Raw genomic sequence first — 21,565 nt, forward strand, 5'->3', positions numbered from 1 at the left:
AACCAGTTCATTTATTTCAATTAAGAAATAAACCTTTTTATGGATAAATGTGTTTATATATCGAAATTTATTATTGGTATAGTATAAAATCGTTCAACTCCTTTAGGTACTACATGGAATACGAATTCTCGGGCCTAACAAAGAAAAAGTCGATTTTTTAATTCATTTTTATTGATTGAAAACTTTTTTATTCTTCAGTATAATCTCCATCTTGAGCGATACACTTGATCCATCGGTCCTTCAACATTTTGATGCCCTTTGAAAAGAGAAAAAGATTTGTCAAGACCTTCAAAATTAGCCTTCGTTTCCGCAATGATCAGCATTAGACGGAAATAGATAATAGTCGCTGGAGGCCTTGTCCGGAGAATACGGGGGATGGTGGACGAATCCGTGCCGCAAATCATTCAATTTTACCGTTGCTTTTATATATGAATGCGTTATTTTCCATAGCTTGATGAAAACTAGAACTCCTCTGACACGATAAGCTGTTATTCAAACACTTGTAGATAGATTGTCATGAAATTTGGTATTGGGCCATCTAAAGGCTTGTTCTCAACAACGGATCGAAACTGCTCACGTCTTTACTGAGTGTGGCCCGTGACTTTTCATTCCATGTATTATTGGTATATTGAGGTTGTTCCAATCAAAAATTTATCCTTTAAGTGACTGAGAAATTGTATATCATTATATTTCAGTCTGACGCGTATTCAGACATTTTTTCGGAAGGGGTTTCAAAAGGATCAGGGTCATTTCGCCAAAAGCCATTTTGCCGAAAGCCGTATCGTCGAAAGCCGTTTCGCCGAAAGCCATTTAGCTGAAAGGGCGAAATGACCCTTTCGGCGAAACGACTTTCGATGAAATGACCTATTCGGCGAAATGGCATTTGGCGAAACGACTTTCGGTGAAATGACCCGCACTCGTTTCAAAACATAATGTTCATTTCCCACACGCATGGAAATATATATATCACTAGAAAATTTTATGGAAAAAGTCGTTTCTTAATTATTATTCAAATAAACACTGAAAAAACTTTTTGATTTTTTTTCTCAATAATTACAAAATAATCCGAAAAAGTTATATAAAAAAAACATGGTTTCAATTTTTTCTGATAATCTTTATTTCAAAGCTATTATTAAAACCTACAGATTGATGGTAATCCCATCCGTGCCTTTTGAAAAATGAAGAAGTTACAACTAAAAATATTTACAGATATATTCGAAATTTCAAGTACTCATTGAAAGATAATCATTTAAACTGTAGAATATTATTCTACACGTTAAAGGCAATAAATTTGTTCATGATATCCTTTCTTCTAAAAGTAGCTGTTCTTGAGATACTTGGATATTTAATTATAACACCATTTTTTATATTTCCATGAATTGTTTATTTGCTTTCTATATCTACAATTATTACATGTACATGAATAATTCTTAATTATATTTATATTTAATTTTTAATTTTTTTTCGGTTCATTTTGAAATTATTGTAAAAAAATATCAAAATTTTTTTTCAGTGTTTATTTTTTTAGAGTGCCCAATCGATTCCCTACAACTTCTTCTTTAACGCCATTTTTGTACAATTAACGGTTTCCGTGTTACAATGATTTGAAAAAGGCAATTTTCGTGATATGCAAAAATACATACGTTCTTTTTAAGAATCAGTCGTGAGTCGGATTGACCTCTTCATCGGTTAAAAACTTATGGTTTGCCAAACTGAAGCCATGTGCAAAGTTTCATCCAAATCGGAGAAGGTCGAGTCTGATGATCTGCTAAACATTTCTGGAATTGCTAAGATCAGCTTCCCGTCTTACAATACATGGACGGTGGGAAGTGACTTATCACAAAAAGCTTCTTGATCCGGGCCATTTTTTGAAAAGAACTAGACCTTATTTTTGCAAATAATTAGAGTAGAAAAATGATAAATCGTACAAAAATTGTTTTGCTGTTGATGTTCTGAAAAAAACAGTTTAATTTTCGAATGCAAATACTAAAAAATAACTAATCGAATTTTACACTGATAAAAAAAGTTCTCAAAAATTTTAAGTCAAACTACAAAAAACCTCTTTATCCGAATGTAATGTCCCAACATCGATAATTATGTTCCTGCTACGCACTGATGAGCCTAAGACGAAACGTGAAATCAAGGGAAAATTGGTTATGTGCACCTAGCATAAATTAGGAGGTAAATATCCTCTACCTCTTAAACTTACCACAATCTGTACGGCTAGTAAGCCGAAACTCGTTTCGTTCGGGACGTCAATTTTGATATTACACTTAGGTTTGATATCAATTTTTTTAAGTTTAGGATTTTTTCAATACTTTCAATTGAAAAAATTGACTAATTTTGTGAAAATCACAAGTATAACACTTTTTTGTAGATCTTATCATTTTTGACAATAACGCTTAGAAAACAATTGGTTAAAAATGTTAAAACCCATTTCTAAACACAATCCGGATCAATTTTGGAAAACCCAAGTGAATTTTTGGGACAACGGATCGAGTTGGAGCGAAATTTAAGTTTCGGGAGGGGTTTGAGCACCTAAAACCTCCCATTGTATACGCGCCTGCTTCCAGTTAGTGGATGTGTTATATTAATTTTAGAATATTAGAACTTCTGGAAAGGGTAGAATCAATTATAATGAAAGAACCTAATTCACTATCATCAAGCATGTGTATTTATTATGTGAACCTAAGAAGTAGTTGGTATACAGCTTTGTATTTTTTTCCAGGGCGAGGCTTGAGCATACAACATCTGGCTTGCGAGATTTGTGCCTCATACACCGAACAACAAACCCTGACTGACTGAAACTAAATGTCACGGACGAAACTTACGACTCAAAACATAATCATTCGTGACAGGACATTCTATGTGCAGTGGAATGATTCCGAATATTCCTGCATACGCATAGTGCCAGCAATACAATAATAACACTATGGCGGAGTTCACCCTGTGGGAAAAGCGATAACGGTCCAACCATCGTAGTGAATGCCATGAAAATGCGAAACCGAGTATCCTTCCATCCACCTCTCCCGCTCTCCCTTCGCAATAATACTACCTAAGGCACATGAGACATTAGCAATTGAAATGATTGCGACAGAGGTTCAGCGATAGAAGAAATGGTGAAATTTCGTCGCCATTAGTGTGGGCTGTGAAAGATTTGATAGTATCGCTGTAGGAGTGGATCGTATTGTCACCTTTTGGACGTCAAAATCTGAACTTACCTGGATCCAAGTGTTGTGCAAGGGAAGCTACGACTTGTTTTCAGCTGTGACAGCAAATTCAGTACAAATCCATTAATCCCAACATTGCTGGAAAATTGCACCACTCCAGCCCGCTATTCTAGAACACTTCTTTGGGGCACAGCCCCACCCGAGGGTTCCGCTGCACCACTGGACCACTTATTTTGGACTATATTTTCCAAGGTAAAACTCAACGATGGCACTTTAAAACGAACTGAAAAACCAAAAAACAATGGAAAATTTCCTAGATAATTTCAGTGACAATATGGTTTGTCACGAAGCTTTTCACTTCACCTTTCAGGATGAAAAATCTGCTCAAGACTGAACCTTCGCTTCCGAGAAAATCTTCAGCAAGACGATGTAGATAAGCTCACGAAGTGAGCGTGAGAATTGTGCTCCGGCAAAAACAAAGAGCGTCAGCCGGAGAGTTTCAGTCCACCGAAACCGCTTGGCACCCAACACGGGAACGGAAGATTTTCTCGGAAATGGACAGAATAACTACCCAGACACTAAATCTAGTCGAATTTTCGTGTTGTCGCCTATAAGCTCCTAAACTCCCAAACAACTATTTGCGCTACCCGTGCTAGTAAACTTTCAGCCCACTGGTGCCCGGAAGGGCGGCTGTGCACTCGATGATACCAATGACGTCCGTCGAAATGGTCGATCCAACCGACGGATCCGAACTATAATACTTGAATGAAATGGTGCTACCCGAACGATTCCCGTCCGACAAGCAGAATCATGCGTGGGAGCTTGCCGCGGAACTTCGTAACAGGCTGTTGCGCTTTTCCGGACCTATCCCCACCAATAACCCCTGACACCCGTGCAACCATGTTTCGATCGATAGAGCTTCATTCTCTTCGCGCAGGCGCTTTCCCGGTCCCGTGGGCATCGGACAAATGTACTATTTCATTCACTATTGCATTCAACCATATGTACGACTATATAGTAGTCCCCTTGCATATGGTTGTAAAGAACTAGAAAACTCTATGGGCATTTCGCCAAACCGAACAAATGCTGAATAAATAAAGTGTTGACGTAAATGCGCTCGGATGTTTTGGTAGCATTTTTAGGCCTCACACATTAACCATTCCCAGCGCGGCACTGTCGAGTAATGTTAAAGGACTTTTACTATTATCCAAGAATGACCTTCTTTGAAGGAATAAGAAGAAAAAAAAGCTCCATGTGCAGCTATAAGTTTGGTTTTCATCGTTATATTGAATCTTGCTACGATAAAGTGGAATCACGCGAAATCAGGAAATCACTTCCATAAGTCGCGTGGAAAAATTTATCAGCTGGGCGAACACGTTCTATTCTCGGAAAACTCGAGAGTGCTGCACTCGAATCGATCAACAACCTGATTATGTATGCAGCTACTGACGTCACAAAATAGCTTGAGGGACAGAACCGAAAATGCCAAATCGGCATTCAATGAAGGAAAAAAAACGATACTGTTTTGTTTTTTCTTTGCTACATCTTCGTTACATTATTTTGCACAATTCTTTGATATTTTCTTCGGGTGGGGGTGAACCATCTGCATAATTAACTATCTTACATTAGATACAATAATACGTATTTCCATCAATATTATTATCTTTTTACCAACCAACAACAATGCGTTCTCATTTTTTTATGAACCAGTCTCAAATCACACAAAAATTATTCAATGCCCGTTGACTTGTTGAATTGTCCTAGACCGATCTAATCCGACACTGTCAAGGAGCTGCCTTTCAAGTGGAATCGTTTGTTAATCTGAATTAAATGCTCGAACGGCAGTTTCATAGTCAAATCGTGCCTGTACCGGACGTCCTCCTGTCGTATCTTGGAATCGAACCGGAAATTCCTGATGAGATAAATTAGCATCACCTTCATGCTGATCATAGCGTAACGCCAACCTGCAAGCAAAGTGCTGCTTCAATATTCATTTTGTCGAAACGGGCTTTCGAAGAAAAGCAAAATAGAAAACAAAATAATGAAAAAAAAACATTACCAATACACATTCTGCTGCCCCCACTGAACGGCAGGAAAGAAAATGGATGCCGATCCTTGGCTCGCTGTTCGCTAAACTGCTCGGGATCGAACCGTTCGGCATCCGGTCCCCACACATCCTTTCGCCGGTGCAGCGCGTAAAAATTCATTATGAAAATGTTCCCCGGTGGTACTTTCATTCCATCGATTTCCATTTCCACCATATTTTCACGGGAAATGTTCGGAGCTACGGGACAGTGCCGCAAACACTCCTTCAGAAACATTTCCAGGTAGGTTAGTTTCTTCAAAGTGTCGGCGTTGATTTCCACCTCGTCGTTCGGAACGAGCTCCATTATCTCTGCGTACAGCTTCTCCTGAATATCCTTATAAAAACATAAGAACAAGCAAGCGTGAGCTATCAGCAAACCGGATGTATCATTAGCCTGCGAAAGTAGGTACAACAGTTACGCAAATATATGCAAACAAATTTTGACGACGAAGTAAAAATTACTCCGGTTATGACTGCATAGATGTTGTCGATGATTTCAGTCTCACTGAAGGCCATTCCATCCTGGGAAGAACTCAGTAGTTGATCTATCAACGGTTTCGGTTTATGGTTATCGTCTTTCTCACAGTCACCCTTCGAACTATTTTGTTTCTTTTTTTCTGTAACAATCTGGAAATCGATCAAATCGAATAAAGTATTATCGAATCTACTAAAAAATGTCATTACTTCAAATAAAATATCATGTTTTGTAAGTGTGTAACTTGCAAAATTTTTCGGATAGCTTAATTTTTAACGTGTGCAAGCTTCGAAATATTCAGTTTTTTTTTTTTATTCTAGCTCCGACCATAGCCAATTCGAAACACTGCGATCTTTTTTACGTGGTTTTTTGATGCTGTTTCTTTTCACGCGGCTTTTTTACGAGGATTTCCGAGGTTACGCGGTTGTCTGTTACGCGAATTTCCAAAGTAAAGCGGCTTACTTGTTTTGTTTTGGAAATGCACGAAGTGTCCGAATCTGGTGTTACCCCGAATCTTTTCTTAAGTCAACTCTCTGACACTTCGAAATTTTTCAAAATATTCTCCGAAATTGCACCAGATCTGGGCGTTTCATGCATTTCTAAGGAATTTGACATCAAAAAGAATCTTCGATTTCCCAGTCGATTCTTTTACATTACACAATATCTTAACGTTTCATGCATTTCTAAAACATTTGACATGACAAAAATTGTTTAGTTTTGCGATTATTTTCTACGCGGATTTCCAAAATTACGCCGGCTCAAATTCTTTAAGGTTGATGCCAGAGTGAACGCGGAACGCGGAACGAAGCGAAGCGATTCAATGCGATGTACTGTTTTCGCAACGTATTCACTCTGACAGGTTTGCTTTGATCTAATGTAACTAGCTTCGCGTGACGCTTTCACTCTGACACCAACCTAAGTCCCAAAGTCCATTCTTTAAAAAAAATTTTTTTTGAGATTTCACGTTTTATGCATTTGTAAGACATTTGACATCAAAAAAAATTTCGATTTCGGAAATCTCAAAATCCTAATCCAAGTCCTAATATCGAAAAAAAACTTTTAAGATAACACCAGATCTGGACGTTTCATGTGTTTCTAAGATATTAGGCCTCACAGAAAATATCTTCAGTTTTGCGGTTCTCTTTACCTGGTTACGAGGTAACGCGGTTTTTTTTATGAGAATTTGGTTTCTTCTAGTCAAATGAACTTTCTCTACATTTGTTTTCATATGTAGCTTAATCGGCAAAACAATTCCGGTTAGCAGTTAGCTACGGGTTCGAGTCCCGTTTTGCGGTTTTCATTACATAATTGCATTCACGTGTTAGTTTTCCTATCATTTTTCCCCGTTAGATACTGATCATATTTAAATTGAACGAGTTTAAGCGGTTGTTTTCAAAACTGCCATATCGATTTGTCCCAGGTTGGCGGTTCAATGCATAGGACGCTGGTCTTACAAGCCAGTTGTCGTATGTTCGAGCCCCGACCTGGGAGGATTCTTAGTGTCAGTAGGATCCATAGTACTAGCCATGCAATGATTCTGTACACTAAGAATCGGCTGCGAAGTCTGTTGAAACAGAAAGGCCAAATTCCACAAAAGGAATGTAATGCCAAGACATTGCTTTATATCGATTAAAAAAATTATGATGTTTAATACATGTATTTTTATCCGTAAAAAAAAAGTTTGAAAAATTTGTTTAAACTATAAGTGCAATTTAAAAAATAAAACATTTTTTGGAGGAATGTTGCCTTATATTTCGGAATCGGATTCGGAAACCAGTTGATTATTTCATAATAATAGAGCACATTACAAACAGTTTTTTGATATTTTAATCATTCTTTCTGTCAATTTTTCAAACCACAGCAAGTATACCGCCGTTAGGCTCCGCACGGTATCCTTAGCTACGTCTGCGGTGATGATTCTTCAGTTTCTCTGGCAATCATCCATTTTCTTTCTTCTTAGTTTCGAAGAGTTTCCGTTCAACTAGAACCCTGTACTTATTTATTGGGCGAAGTTCTGGAGAGTTTACTTGATTGGCTGTTTTAGGCACGTACTTGACCTCTTGTACCTTATACCATTCCAGTACGGATTCCGCATAGTGACAAGAAGCCAGAATTTGAGAGTCGTGTCTTCTGATAAATTGTACACGAATAAAAATCCATTGCCGGTACCATGATAAAGAAAATAAGAAAATCATGAAACGTGTCTTCTCTTGAGTTCATACGTATTATTAATGATATTATGAGCAAAATGATTTAAATTATGAAAATTTTTATGGGATTTGCACACAAAATCATTAGTTGTTAATAGGCATGGTATCATGCGGAGTAATGTTAAATGGTTTCCTAATCATGGTACCGGCAATGAATTTGTATCCGTATAGTAACCGCTTCACTGGCATTCATTTTATCGCAAACATCCTTATTGATAGTTCGCCGAATAGTTCAATTTTAACCGCCAGGCAGACGCAAAGTTCACATAATTTATGTGAACCTTTAGAGATAACAGTTCGGCTGAAAAGTTCGTGTCGTTTAATAGAAACACACATTTTTTGCCAAAATTCGTTTTTATTATTCAACATAATTGCCATCAGAGACGATACAGCGATTATAGCGATCTTCCAACTTTTCTATACCATTTTTGTAGTACGATTTGTCCTTTGCCTCAAAATAGGCCTCAGTTTCAGCGATTACCTCTTCATCATCGCGTGCAGTCTACTCAGCTGACTGTCGATTGGACTCCGGAGTGAAGTGATGGAGCCATGTTTCGTCCATTGTTATATATCGACGAAAAAAATCGGTTTTATTTCGATATAACAGCTCCAAACACTGCTCAGAATCATCAATTCGTTGTTGTTTTTGATCGATTGTGAGCTCACGCGGCACCCATTTTGCACAAAGCTTTCTCATATCCAAATATTCGTGAATAATATGTCCAACACGTTCCTTTGATATCTTTAGGGTGTCAACTATCTCGATCAACTTCACTTTACGGTCATTGAAAATCATTTTGTCGATTTTTTTCACGTTTTCATCGGTAACAGCCTCTTTTGGACGTCCACTGCGTTCATCGTCTTCGGTGCTCATATGACCAGTACGAAATTTTGCAAACCACTTACGAATTGTTGCTTCGCCCGGTGCAGAGTCTGGATAACACTCATCAAGCCATTTTTTGGTATCGGTGGCACTTTTTTTCATCAAAAAGTAGTTTTTCATCAACACACGAAATTCCTTTTTTTCCATTTTTTTCACAATAACAAAAGTAGCTTCACTCAAAATGCAATATCTCACAAACTAATAATCAGACAGATGTTAAATTTATACACGTATCTTTTGAAGGTTGGTACTAACTGAAAATGGTATGGATATAATTCTAGTGGCGCCCTCTCATAGAAACGATACGAACTTTTCAGCCGATCTGTTATTTCACTAGGTCTTATCTATCTTATGCCGCAGAATTTTAACATTTAGGGGTTTTTGGATTGTACAAATAGTACATATTTCGTTTCGATTTCTTCGCGTTTCACTTTTGTACAAACCAAAAACCCTTACACGTTCAAAACTTTTAAATTTCCGACCACAACTACATATGGCTTAACAAATTGAATACTTCTTCGGTATTTTAGACACCTGCTAGTCAACGGCTGTATAAAAAGTCAGACCCGTAAACTTTTTAAAGTCTTCGAGCACTCATGCTTCGTAATCCATTTTAATACCAAAAAATTTTCACAAAACTTGACTACTACTTATCACGACTTTTTGTAGTAAAATTTTACTTGTTTTCACCTTTTTGAATTTGTACGTCCTCAGTCTTTGCCTCTACTTCATTTTTTTGACGTATGACTAGGACTTCCCAACTTTGCGAGCCGCACCCCGCGCAAAAAATAGGGATTTTCTTCAACTTAGTAGCCATCATTGAGGCTCTTGTTCATTTGTCGGGATAATACTTTTCGATTTGTTTAACATTCCGATTCAAGATCCACTTTCAGCGATCCGTGCAATAACTCAAAATCTAAAAAGAAAGGAAAGTGTCCGATATTTAACGTGGACAGGCATTATTCCTAAATTGAAAAAAAATCTTTGTATCAAAAAGTTTAGTTTACGATTGATTCCATTTATTTCTGCACAGTGTTTTCAGTCGCATGCCTGGAAACCTTTAGCAAAATATTTCCTTTCAATTCGCCGGTCCTTTCGATCCCCCAAGGTTTCGCTGCAAAAAGGCATAATATCTTTCTATTGGACGTGTGTGACGAGATATTTTTCCAATAGATGTTTGATCATACTTTCAAACTTCTTTTGAAATTGGTTCCACATATTTCCACATTTTCGAGATAGTGATACTTGAATGTGCAATATTTTGTAATTAATTTGTCCAATAACTTTTTAGTTTGTAATCTTAAAAATATGCAACCTTCGACAAAAATATGTATTTTGATAACTTAAATATCATCGTAGAATATTTAAAAATTCTAAAAAATCATTGGAAAAAGTTATGATGAAAAAACTTTTTTTTTGGGGTCTCCAATAAACAATGCATATTCAAATGTTTATGTCTTCGGAATGTTTTCTTGTTTAAACATGATCTACAATTTCTTCGCATTTCGCCTTCGGCTCATCAGTGCTTGAAGCAGATAAATTGAACCGCCATCTCCGCCTAACAGTTCAATTTGAACTACGTAGCGGTAGAAATCATAATGAGATCATCAAATTAAAAACGAGTCCTCTGAAATCACTGCGGAAATTTTTGTATTGTATGCTGCAGTATTCTGCATATTCTGTATCCGAAAATTAACGCAATTCCGGAGTATAAATTTCTCGATTGATCATTCATCATTAGTTTCATAATTACTAATGTAAATTGGATTTTTCGGTTCGGATGAAGCTTATGGTTAGAGAACGAATCGCTTTTAAACTCGATCAACATGTGTTCTCACAACGAGGTACAACATCAACTGATCTGCATAAATCAGCCTGTAACCGTTTACCAAAGCAAAGAAGACATCAGTGTAAAACAACACTAATAGTCAAGATCCCAAATTACTGCCTTGTGGAACTTCTGTTATGTTCGAAAATTGTGACAATGTTACTCAGTTTTACTCGTAGCACTCTTCCGGAATGGCATGAGCATATGCAGGACACAAATACTGAAAGAAATTGATGCCAAGAATTATAAAATGCTTCAAACAAACCTTATTGTCATATTCTCAAAACGATGGGAGGAATCAGAGTTGCTCACCTGTTTGAAAAAGTCACATACAACATTTCTCGCCTGCATTAAGTCCCTGTAGTGACTGGTGTGCCGATAAATAGTATCTGGGTAGAGATGAACGCAAGCCATCCGCCGTGCGGCTTCGTTGAATGCTCTGGAACAGGATTGGACAAATAATATTATATTGTGCTGCTATTTATTGCCAGTGTTATGTTAAAACTATCGTAATGATTTACAGTTCGAATTGGTCATAGATCTAATAAATGCGGAAAACAAGGGTCTGTATTTATACCAGAAATTGAATTAGATATTCACAGGTAGTAAATAAAATTACTTTGAATCTGTTCAATCACTTTAGTGCGTTCGACTGCAGTAACTGCAGTCGCCCTTCAACCAGTGCAACAATGTGTAAACCGTTTTCCTCCTTCTCCGGATGCACTAGGTTAAATTCAATTATCCAAATATTGTCCTTGAATTGCTAACTAATTATGCCGATTGTGGAGCGATTGTACTTACACATCAAGACCGTGCACGAATTCGATCTTGCCCTTATATTGCGCAATGTCACTGCCGAGCGAAGTTCCGCAAGCCATCTCTAGAGTGCAGATCGATGTGTATCTATGGATGTTAACCGTTGCACCATCCAAACACCGGTTCAGCTTTTCGGTCATATGACGAGCGCATTTCACAAACGTTGGAATAAATCCATTTAAAATGCGCTGATTGAAGCATGGATTTAGCCGTTTACGTGTCACACGCCATAGTTTGTCTGCGAGAAAACCAAATTAACTACTAGCTCAAACATTTTGCCGAAACATTGAACAATGACGCTCTGAAGTGAGGTATGGTTCTTCAACGAAGCATTTTCCAACCTCCCGGAATACATACATTTTGAAGTGAACAGTCCTTGCTCAAATCCTGCAAACTTGTACAGGAAAGGTTTTTCCAAACAATCCCGACTGGAAAATATTTGCTGGATTAAATCGGGATGACACGTGAACAGCAACAACTTGGGACCGGCCCAAACTTTCACCAATCGATCATGGTCACTAAATACTCTCACTAGGGTGTCAAAACGTTGCACATCACTTCCCATCATCATAAGTGCATTTCCTAGAAGCGGAAACACTGGTTTCACTTCCGGTAAACTTTCCGCAAATGCATATTTTCCCCGATAATTGAAGTAGAGTGCACTGCACAGCAAAACAATCACCGCCAGTAGAACAAACATTCTGGTCCTATTGAGCGCTAGTAGCAAACTGAGGAAAATGGCAGAGTTGTGCTAACAGAAGGATGGCGCATTTTGAGCTACTAGCACAATCGCCTTATCTCGAAAACCGATGTCAAAGTTATACAGTTACTCATCTACGTGCGGTGGCGTCCAAAGTGAACAAATATACTGAGTTACTGAACCATACCACACTGCAAAAAATTAGGAAATTCACTAGTTACGTGAATCCACACATGATTCAATTTGTAGAAGCTGTATTACGTTAATTGATCGAATTTTAAAATTATGATTTAAATTTGAGTCAAACATACCTTTCCACGCAGGTTCGTAAACTTAGATGTTCCAACACGAAAAAAAAACAATTAGATGACCACAAGCTGCAGTTCATTTTTCATGTCTTAGCCATCGATACGATTTTCGGTCATCTCATGTCATAGTAATCGATACAATATACGATGAACGTAAAAATTATGGGCCGTTTCGCACTAAGCTCACCAAGGCTACATAAAAAGTGTCATCTATCATGCCATGCATTCAACGAACTCTTTAAAATTGTTACTCATGTGTTTAGGCAGAGACGTTCCGCAAGTATACTGAAACAATCAAACGGGTAAGCGACCATTCATTAACGTAGATTTTTTTTGTGGAGGGGAGGCTGAGGGGGGGGGGTGGTTGTTTTATTTGCATAAAAGTCTACGTTTGTCTACGAGGGGGAAGGGGGATTTGGTTCAACGTGGTCTCTAAATTTTTATCCTTTTTAACTTTTTTTTATATATATAAAAAATAGGTATAGAACTCGCTCAAACTTTCGAAAAATTTTCCAAGGCCCGGAGGGCCGAATGTCATATACCAATCGATTCAGCTCGATAAACTGAGCAAATGTCCGTGTGTGTGTCTGTATGTGTGTTGTAAACTAAGAGGTCGATATCTCAGAGATGGCTGGACCGATTTTGATCAAACTAGTCGCAAATGAAAGGTCTCCCCGTCACTCAGACCTTGAAAACAGAATATGTTTCCAGACTTAGATTTCGCACGGTAATAGCTATCCAACTAGCCATAGATTTATAAAATCCGTCCATTTTTAAAGGAGATATCGTTATATTTGTGTAAGCGACTTTTCCCCCTATTTAAGCAGTAGGAATTTTGAGCGCTGTATGAAAAAGCAACGTAAAACACGATTTTTCATACTGTTACATACAATTGTTTCTAAGTACCAAAAAGACTGCGTACAGTATCCTTTTTCATGACATTTTGCCTCGGACTGATTTTAGCACGGTTCGTTTTTGGCAACATAATTGTTCGAATATGATATATGTAAACCAAATGATGGCAGTATTTTCCAGTTGAAAGCAATTCCATAATTATATTGCTTTAAACTACTTACAGCAATAAATGCTGGAAGAACATAACAAGCATGTACCATTCGAATCAGTTCGTCGAGATCGGCAAATGCGTGCGTGACAAATAATTTCACTCAATTTTTTTCGGAGATGACTCAACCGTTTTCTACAAACTCAGATTCATACGAAAAGTCGTATGCTTCCAAACAAGGTTCCTGAATTATGTTTGAATCCGATTTCTGGTTCCGGAACTACAGGATGATATGTGAAACGAAATGAAAATTGTGGACCCAATTTTCTCGTAGATGGCTGAACCGATCTAAAATTCAAATGAAAAGTTTTAAGATTCTGTAAAACATCTTGCTTTTCAGTCAGATCCAACTTCTGGTTTAGGGGATACAGGATGATTAGTATAAAAATGTCTATTTCACATAAATTAATCAGGTTTATCGGGTTTACAGATTTGGATAGTCGATAACCAAATAAACTTATTTCAGGTTTAGTGGTATTCAGTTTTCGATTCGGATTTGATTCGCACTACGATTTCTCAAAGATGTTTATACTGATTTTCAAACATTATGAAACAAATATGAACTAAACAGCTACTCAGGTGAATTTTTCTGACTTCGGCTGCATCGATTTTCGGATTTCGGTTCCAGTATCGAATCGTTTCTCAAAGCTCAATCGTTTTCAAAAAAAAGCCAGATCTACGAAGACAAAATAATTAATTTTATCCAATTCTGACTTCCGATTCTGGAATTACAGAATGATGAATTTTTAAAATTCCGGTCCTGGAAGTACCTTAAATTACCGTAAACTCTAAAGTGGAACTTACTCCGACATATCATGGAATGTTCAATCGATTATCACACTTTTAGATTCAAATTCGATCCGATTTGTAATTTCGATATTACAGAGTAATGAGTGATTAAAATATCAAATTGCCGCTTAAATCGACGGTCATTAAAATAATGTCACGAGAACGGAAACACCGAAGAATATTTATGCAAAAAACACATGCGGATTGAAAAAAAGGTATCATCTCACTGCTAGGTGGATTAAGCACGTTTTGATTGATAACAAACGCTCAAACATTAGAAAAATTTTCCGAGGCCCGGAGGGCCGAGTGTCATATACCAATCGATTCAGCTCGACGAACTGAGCAAATGTCCATGTGAGTGTGTGTACGTGAGTGGGTCTGTATGTGTGTTGTCAACAAAGTGGTCGAGACCTCGGAGATGGCTGCACCGATTTTGATCAAACTAGTCGCAAATAAAAGGTCTTCCCGTCACCCAGAACGCTATTCAATGGTTTTTTAGATCGAATGTTATACGAAGCTTAATGGGCTTCTTGACAATATCTGTCACAATTGACCTTGAAAACAGAATATGTTTTTAGACTTAGATTCTGCACGGTAAAAGCTATCCAACAAGCCACAGATTGTTAAAATCCATCGATTTTTAACGGAAATATCGATATTTTTGTGTAAGCGACTTTTCCCTCTATTTCTGCAGTAGGAGTTTTGAGCGCTGTATCACAAGGCAACATGAAACACGATTTTTTATACTGTTACATACAATTGTTTCTGAGTACCAAAAAGACTGTGTACAGCATCTTTTTTCATGACATTTTGCCTCGGAACGATTTTAGCACGGTTCGTTTTTGGAAACATAGTCGTTAGAATATGACAAATGGTAAACCAGATGATGGCTGCTTTTTCAAGTTGAAAGCAATTCCATAATTATATTGATTTAAACTACTTACATGCTGGAAGAACATAACACCCATATACCATTTCGAATCAGTTCGTCGACATCAGCAAATGCGTGTGTAAGACAAATAATTTCACTCAATTTTCTTGTAGATGACTCTAGAAACTCAGATTCATATGAAAAATCGTATGCTCCCAAACAAGCTTCCTGAAATACGTTTGGATTAGATTTCTGGTTCCGGAACTACAAGTTGATATGTGTAACTCATTTTTCTCGTAGATGGATGAACCGATCTTGGATTCAAATGAAATTATCTAAGATTCAAATGAAAAGTTTTGCTTTTTAGTCAGATCCAACTTCCGGTTTAGGGGATACAGAGTGAATTGTATAAAAACGTCTATTTCACATAAATAATAAGGTTTATCGAGTTTGCAGATTGGATAGTCGATAACCAAATAAAATTATTTCAGTTTTGGCGGTATTCAGTTTTCAATTCGGAAGGTATTCTAACATTTAATTCGCACTACGGTTTCTCAAAGATGTCTACCCTGTTTTTCAAACATTTTGAATCATATGCACAATATACATCTCCTCAGGTGAATTTAACTGACTTTGGCTACACCGATTTTCGAATTCCAATTCCAGTATCGAATCGTTTTTCAAAGCTCAATCGTTTTCTCAAAAAAGGCCAAATCTAATTTCAAAAATTATGAATCAAATTAAAGTATTTATGGTCCCATACAAAATTAATGAGTTTTATCCTATTCTGGCTTCCGGTTCTGGAGTTACATGGTGATGAGTTTTTAAAATTTAAACCGATATATAAGATGTCAGTCCAAAGCATAACAAGAAAAACCGACACATAGAAACCAGGAATATTTTCAGTCATTGAGCGCAGTGGGCTTACCACTCGTTTTGTTGGTTTGTAAAAAGAAATCATTGATTCGTAATGGATTTTTGAATCCTTCACACATTTAATATATCTTAATTCAATCGTTATTGGCAGTGATTACTATTACACTAGAATTATGAATCAAGAGTAATTATGATTGACTAACATGAGGTTATATGTATATGGTTTCGGCTTTAGCGGTCTGTTAAATAAGAACGGCTGTTATATACTGCCCGACGTTTCGACCACTGGTTATGGTCTTTTTCAAGGGAAACTGTAAGTTTATTGGTTATGAAAGATATTACAAAAATATTAAAAAACTCACTATCTTATCATTCCTCGTCTAAAAATCGTATGCCCACGAACGGTTGTTTACATAAAAACAAAGCTTCTTTTGTCACTTTTCTAAAAAATACAAAGAGCATATGTGCGATCACAAAAACCTGATCATTTACAGTCATTAAAATATTTTAATTAAACTGATTTCTTACGTTGCACTAATAACGTTTGTTTTGAACATTAGCCTGTTTTACCACTATGCACTACCTAACGTCACTTTCAAAGATGGTGGGTAAATGATGAGATGGTGCTGAATTCAGTGAACTTATTTGCGTGGCTGATTTGTTCAAAACAAACGTTATTAGTGCAACGTAAGAAATCAGTTTAATTAAAATATTTTAATGATTGTAAATGATCAGGTTTTTGTGATCGCACATATGCTCTTTGTATTTTTTAGAAAAGTGACGAAAGAAGCTTTGTTATTATGTAAACAACCGTTCGTGGGCATACGATTTTTAGACGAGGAACGATAAGATAGTGAGTTTTTTAATATTTTTGTAATATCTTTTATAACCAATAAACTTACAGTTTTCCTTGAAAAAGACCATAACCAGTGGTCGAAATGTCGGGCAGTATATAACAGCCGTTCTTATTTAACAGACCGCTAAAGCCGAAACCATAATTAATGAAAAAATTTTTGTACGGTCGTAGTAATCATCTATCGTTATATGTATATGTATTGACTAACTTGCTTACCATGTATATGCCTGAGTTTAGTAGTAAGCATGGATTCTCCTTTGAAAGAACGACTGAAGACAAGAAAACATTCAAGTATAGTCGACTTATTTCACAGAAGCTCACCAGACGCTTGACGCCGATGAGATGAAATTTATGTAAAAGTATTCGCTTGACACGCATGATAGAGCGAGGTCGAATTTCCTTATCGAATGAAACACTGTTAAAATATATTACTGGACTAGAATTACTGGCAATATATTCCATAGTAATTGACTTTCATAGTCATTTTCAAATAAGTAACGGGTGGCAACTAAAATTTTGGAATTTTTTCGAGGCCTGTATGCTCAACAACAAACGAGCTCAGAAAGAACTAAGAGTGTGTATGTGTTAGCTCTCTTTCTCCTCTTTCTGCTAGTGTTTTCTGTTTTGTTCAGTTTTGCTCTAAATGCCGTCGAAACAAAAAGTATTTCACGATCCCATTCTTCAGTTCTACGAACTGCACAGAAATCTCGGCAAATAGTATACGGTACAACATTTTAAAAGCAAAAATGTTGCGGCTTCGACAGTTTACAATATCCTAAGATGCCCAACAACTGCTCGTAAGGAAGGAAGACCAGCAAAAATTATGGACGCAAAAGGATTTCGTTCTCTTTCTCGTGCCTTCAACAACAAGAATTCACTGAGTCAAAGGGATGCCGCAAAAAAGTTCAACTGTTCTCACCAGTACATCTGCAAAACATTGAAAAGTCTCGGAATAAAGTACCGAAAGAAGACACGAGCCTCGGGATATACTGACGCACAGATTTCAACGCTGAATTCCCTATGCCGCTGGTTGATTTTTCCGGAAAAAGTTTTGTTTTTTACGACGAAAGTTACTTCCCTCTTTCGAAGACGCAGATTCCCTCGAACGATCGATACTATTCAACGGATGTTACTACTGTACATCCGAACATAAAGTATTAGTTTAAACATAAGTTTGAACAGAAAGTGATGCTGTACATTGCATTTCCGAGAAAGGCATTTCTAAGCCATGGTTCAGGCCATCTGGGTTGGCAATCAATCAAGATGTGTACCAAAACGAATGTTTGTAGAAAGTTTTGATCCCGTTTTTTCTAAAACATCATGCTGATGGACAATACGTGTTTTGGCCGGATACAGCGTCATCGCATTGCGCCAAAAAACACAATCGTTCCTGAATACCCATTCGATCCCATTTGTACCCAAAATACACAACCCGATAAATCTACCTCAGTGCCGCCTAATCGAAGATTTCTTCGGGGTTTTGAGCTCCTTGGTGTACAAAAATAACTGGAGAGCCACGAATTGCTAACAGTTGATTGGTAGAATGCATTCGCAAAGTTGACATGAAGGCCGTACAACGCTCCTGTTCCGACATCAAACGGAATTCGCCGAACATCCGACTACGGACCGTTTTCAAATAATCACTAATTTTTTTTCAACAATGAACAATGTATCTTTCATTTCAATAAATCAGATCTTCTCCAAGTATGTTTGTCTTTTTTTGACAGCTTGAGAAAGAAATTCCAAAATCTTAGTTGCCACCCGTTATCTCGTTGTTGGGCTCAGTACTGTAACGATATTTTTGACGATAGTCACGAAAGGTCAATACTACTGACCGATGTTTATTAGTAACACTAGCTCGAAGCGCTCTCGACATACTTGGTTAAAATGTTGCTGGATAATTTTTTGTCAATCGTGTTCATGATTTTTTTCAGGAAAATAATAAAACTCAGTGCATGATTTCACCGAAAATAAATTTAACAAAATTTCCAAAATGTTTTGTGAAAAGGAAAAGTCTACGTAGACTTTTAAAGGAGAGGGGGGTATTTGAAAAAGTCTACGAGGGAGGACGGGGGTGTTAAAAAGTTCCAAATTTTGGACTACGTGGTTTATGAACGGTCCCTTACTCTATAAGTAAAACGTATTCTGCAACTCACATGGGTATCACCCTACAGCTAATTACCGGGCCTAGCGAATTTCTGCCGGGCCGCACGTATATTTTCAAAATATTAGTTTGACAAGTGAATTTGAATTTCCGTGTTGAGCATTAAGATGTTTCTAATCGTCAACAGTTTCATTGGTTTTCAGTTTCAGTTTTCATCAACTCATCCAACAATTCACTATTCAATATACTGTACGAACACTGTGTGCAGCAGACGGAAGAAAATGACACACCATAAAAGCAAGCATCAAGCGAGCGACAAGCTACCTGCTACCTTGCGGCTGGCTGCCGATTAAAGTTAAAATTGCAAGATGGCATATATTTATAAATTCCCTTTTGAGCGAACGTTCATGCGATGCAGAAAGATGCAATACTTTTTCTTGCATGACGTAAATCCCGCCTATACCGAACGAAGCAGATTTGCTACTATATTAAATTCTAGGTGCAGGCCAACGACCGAAACTGTCAGCCGTGCACGAAAAATCAATAGGATAACATCATTTGAACAACTGTGATTGGTTATACCGATTTCGTTTTTTGATCAGAGCAGCCCGAGAACTGGCCCAGAGTCGCCCAAACAACTTTTGAGATGTTCGTTTCAGCAACCTGAGGTCGCTCCAGATCGGACTCCAATCGCGTAGTTCCGCCCTGAAAATTTTCTCGGGTCGCACCACGACATCCATGTGAGTTTGTTAATTTTTTATGAGTTGTTGTTTAGGGCGCGTACCACGTGTTCGTTTCGTTCGGAGTCAGAGTATCCCGCGTGTAGGTTCAAAAACGAAAACGGTATTAGTGAAAACATTGGTCGATTCTAACCAATTTTTTAAAAGTATACTGAGCAATTCCAGGAATGAGTAGACGAAAAAGTGACAAAACCAGAATCGACCTTCTCCGATTTGGATGAATCAGGAATCAGGAATCAGAACAAATTGGCTCAAATGGCACGTTCCCCTTGACATTTGGAGATTTGTGCCTTGCCATCAATTTGTTTTTAGCATCATTTTCCCGATATATAAGAGGGAAGGATTGAAAGGAAATGGTAAGGGTGGGACTAGGAGGATGGGAAAAATTGACGACACAAAAACACATAAAAGCAAAAGTAAATTCTGCACCCCTAAGGGATGCCGAACAATCTGCTGAGGATCACATTTAGTGGAAGCAGAAGTAAATTCTGAACCTCTACGAGGTTCCGAACAGTCTGCTGTTAATAAAACCTCCAACCCCCGAGAGGATTTAGAGATCTTACAAAAGCGACACCATTCTGCACTCCCGGAAGAATGCAGAACGATTCGCACTATGTACGAGCAGAAGTAAATTCGGCACCCCTTAAAGGATGCCAAACAATCTGCTAAACCCTATTTAAGGTGAATACAGAAGGGATTCATTCACTCCAGGAAGAACGATGAACCCTTCTGACTATAGCTCCTTACCACATTGGGTGAGAAACGAGAGAATATCCTTCAATTTTAGCTCCGCATACACAGACTCAACCATGTATGGAGAACCAAAAACCCGGATACGTAGCTGCGTCAATGCGGGACAGTTACATATCAGATGATATGAAGTACCATAATCGCATTCACACAAATCACACGAATAATACTCAGCACGTTGAATAGTAGCCATGTGATAATTGAGTTTGCAATGTCCAGTCAGAGCTCTGACCAGAATACTGCAATGATACTTGGAGAAATGCAGTAGATACTTTGACATTTTCAGATTTAAATCTGGTAGAAATGCTTTTGTCTGAGCGCAAGTTTGCAAGCTGCGCCAGTAGCTAGCATGTTTGGATGCAGCCCAAGAACGAATCTTGTGCTTTATCCAACTAGTTGAAAGTGGTAAAGCTGGTTCAGGACCAACGAAATCATTCGTTGCACCAGCTCTAGCCAACTCATCAGCCCATTCATTTCCAGTAATACAAGAATGGCCGGGTACCCATAAGAAGTAAACAGCATTTGAAATGCTGAGGTCTTCAATTTGAGTTCGACATGCGATCACTAGATTCGACCGTGAGTCATTCGAACTGAGTGCTTTTAAGGCTGCCTGACTGTCGGAACAAAAATAAATTCGTTTACCACAGATCCTCTGCTGAAGTGCCGATTGTACTCCACACAGAATCGCGTAGATTTCTGCTTGGAACACAGTACAGTATCTACCAAGTGAATGAGACTGCTCCAGCCTCATTTCACGACAGTAGACACCAGCACCAGCACGACCATTCAACAGAGAACCGTCCGTATAACAAACTATGTGTTCATCAAGTTGTCGTTCCAGACAACCAGACAACCATTCCTCACGAAGAGGATAGCTCACATGGAATGTTTTGAAAGGAAAACTGCATGTGAGAGTTAGGTCACTAGGAGCGAGTAAATACTCATCCCATGTAACCATTTGAGACCACAAGCGAGTGTGGCTGGTAGCATAATCTAATGGGTTACTGTTCCAAAGCCCTGTAACCTTAAGACGGTATGCA

At 37.8% G+C, this 21,565-nt stretch overlaps 2 protein-coding genes across 6 annotated transcripts in view; both read right to left on the reverse strand.

The window, feature by feature from the left end:
• LOC131430147 (receptor-type tyrosine-protein phosphatase-like N) overlaps window positions 1-3,933 on the reverse strand; it is an 83,993-nt gene extending 80,060 nt beyond the window's left edge. For 2 of the 5 annotated variants that reach the window (XM_058594872.1, XM_058594868.1), the window contains exon 1: window positions 3,222-3,705. The gene's annotated coding sequence lies outside the window, so the exon portion shown is untranslated. Of the gene's footprint in view, window positions 1-3,221; window positions 3,706-3,741 lie in introns of those variants that run through there. The other 3 variants (XM_058594871.1, XM_058594869.1, XM_058594870.1) reach the window with 3 other exon arrangements.
• An 815-nt stretch (window positions 3,934-4,748) lies between these two features.
• The window catches only part of LOC131429230 (cytochrome P450 4C1-like), a 77,641-nt gene continuing 60,824 nt past the window's right edge, over window positions 4,749-21,565 (reverse strand). The window contains exons 9-13 of the mRNA XM_058593280.1: window positions 11,454-11,706; window positions 10,965-11,091; window positions 5,719-5,883; window positions 5,230-5,650; window positions 4,749-5,134 (exon numbers count right to left, since the gene is read on the reverse strand). Of these exons, the coding sequence (XP_058449263.1) occupies window positions 4,941-5,134; window positions 5,230-5,650; window positions 5,719-5,883; window positions 10,965-11,091; window positions 11,454-11,706 (1,160 nt within the window). The 3' untranslated portion in view covers window positions 4,749-4,940. The remainder of the gene's footprint in view (window positions 5,135-5,229; window positions 5,651-5,718; window positions 5,884-10,964; window positions 11,092-11,453; window positions 11,707-21,565) is intronic.

This window comes from Malaya genurostris, chromosome 2 (genome assembly GCF_030247185.1).
Source record: "Malaya genurostris strain Urasoe2022 chromosome 2, Malgen_1.1, whole genome shotgun sequence".
Taxonomy (NCBI): Eukaryota; Metazoa; Arthropoda; class Insecta; order Diptera; family Culicidae; genus Malaya; species Malaya genurostris.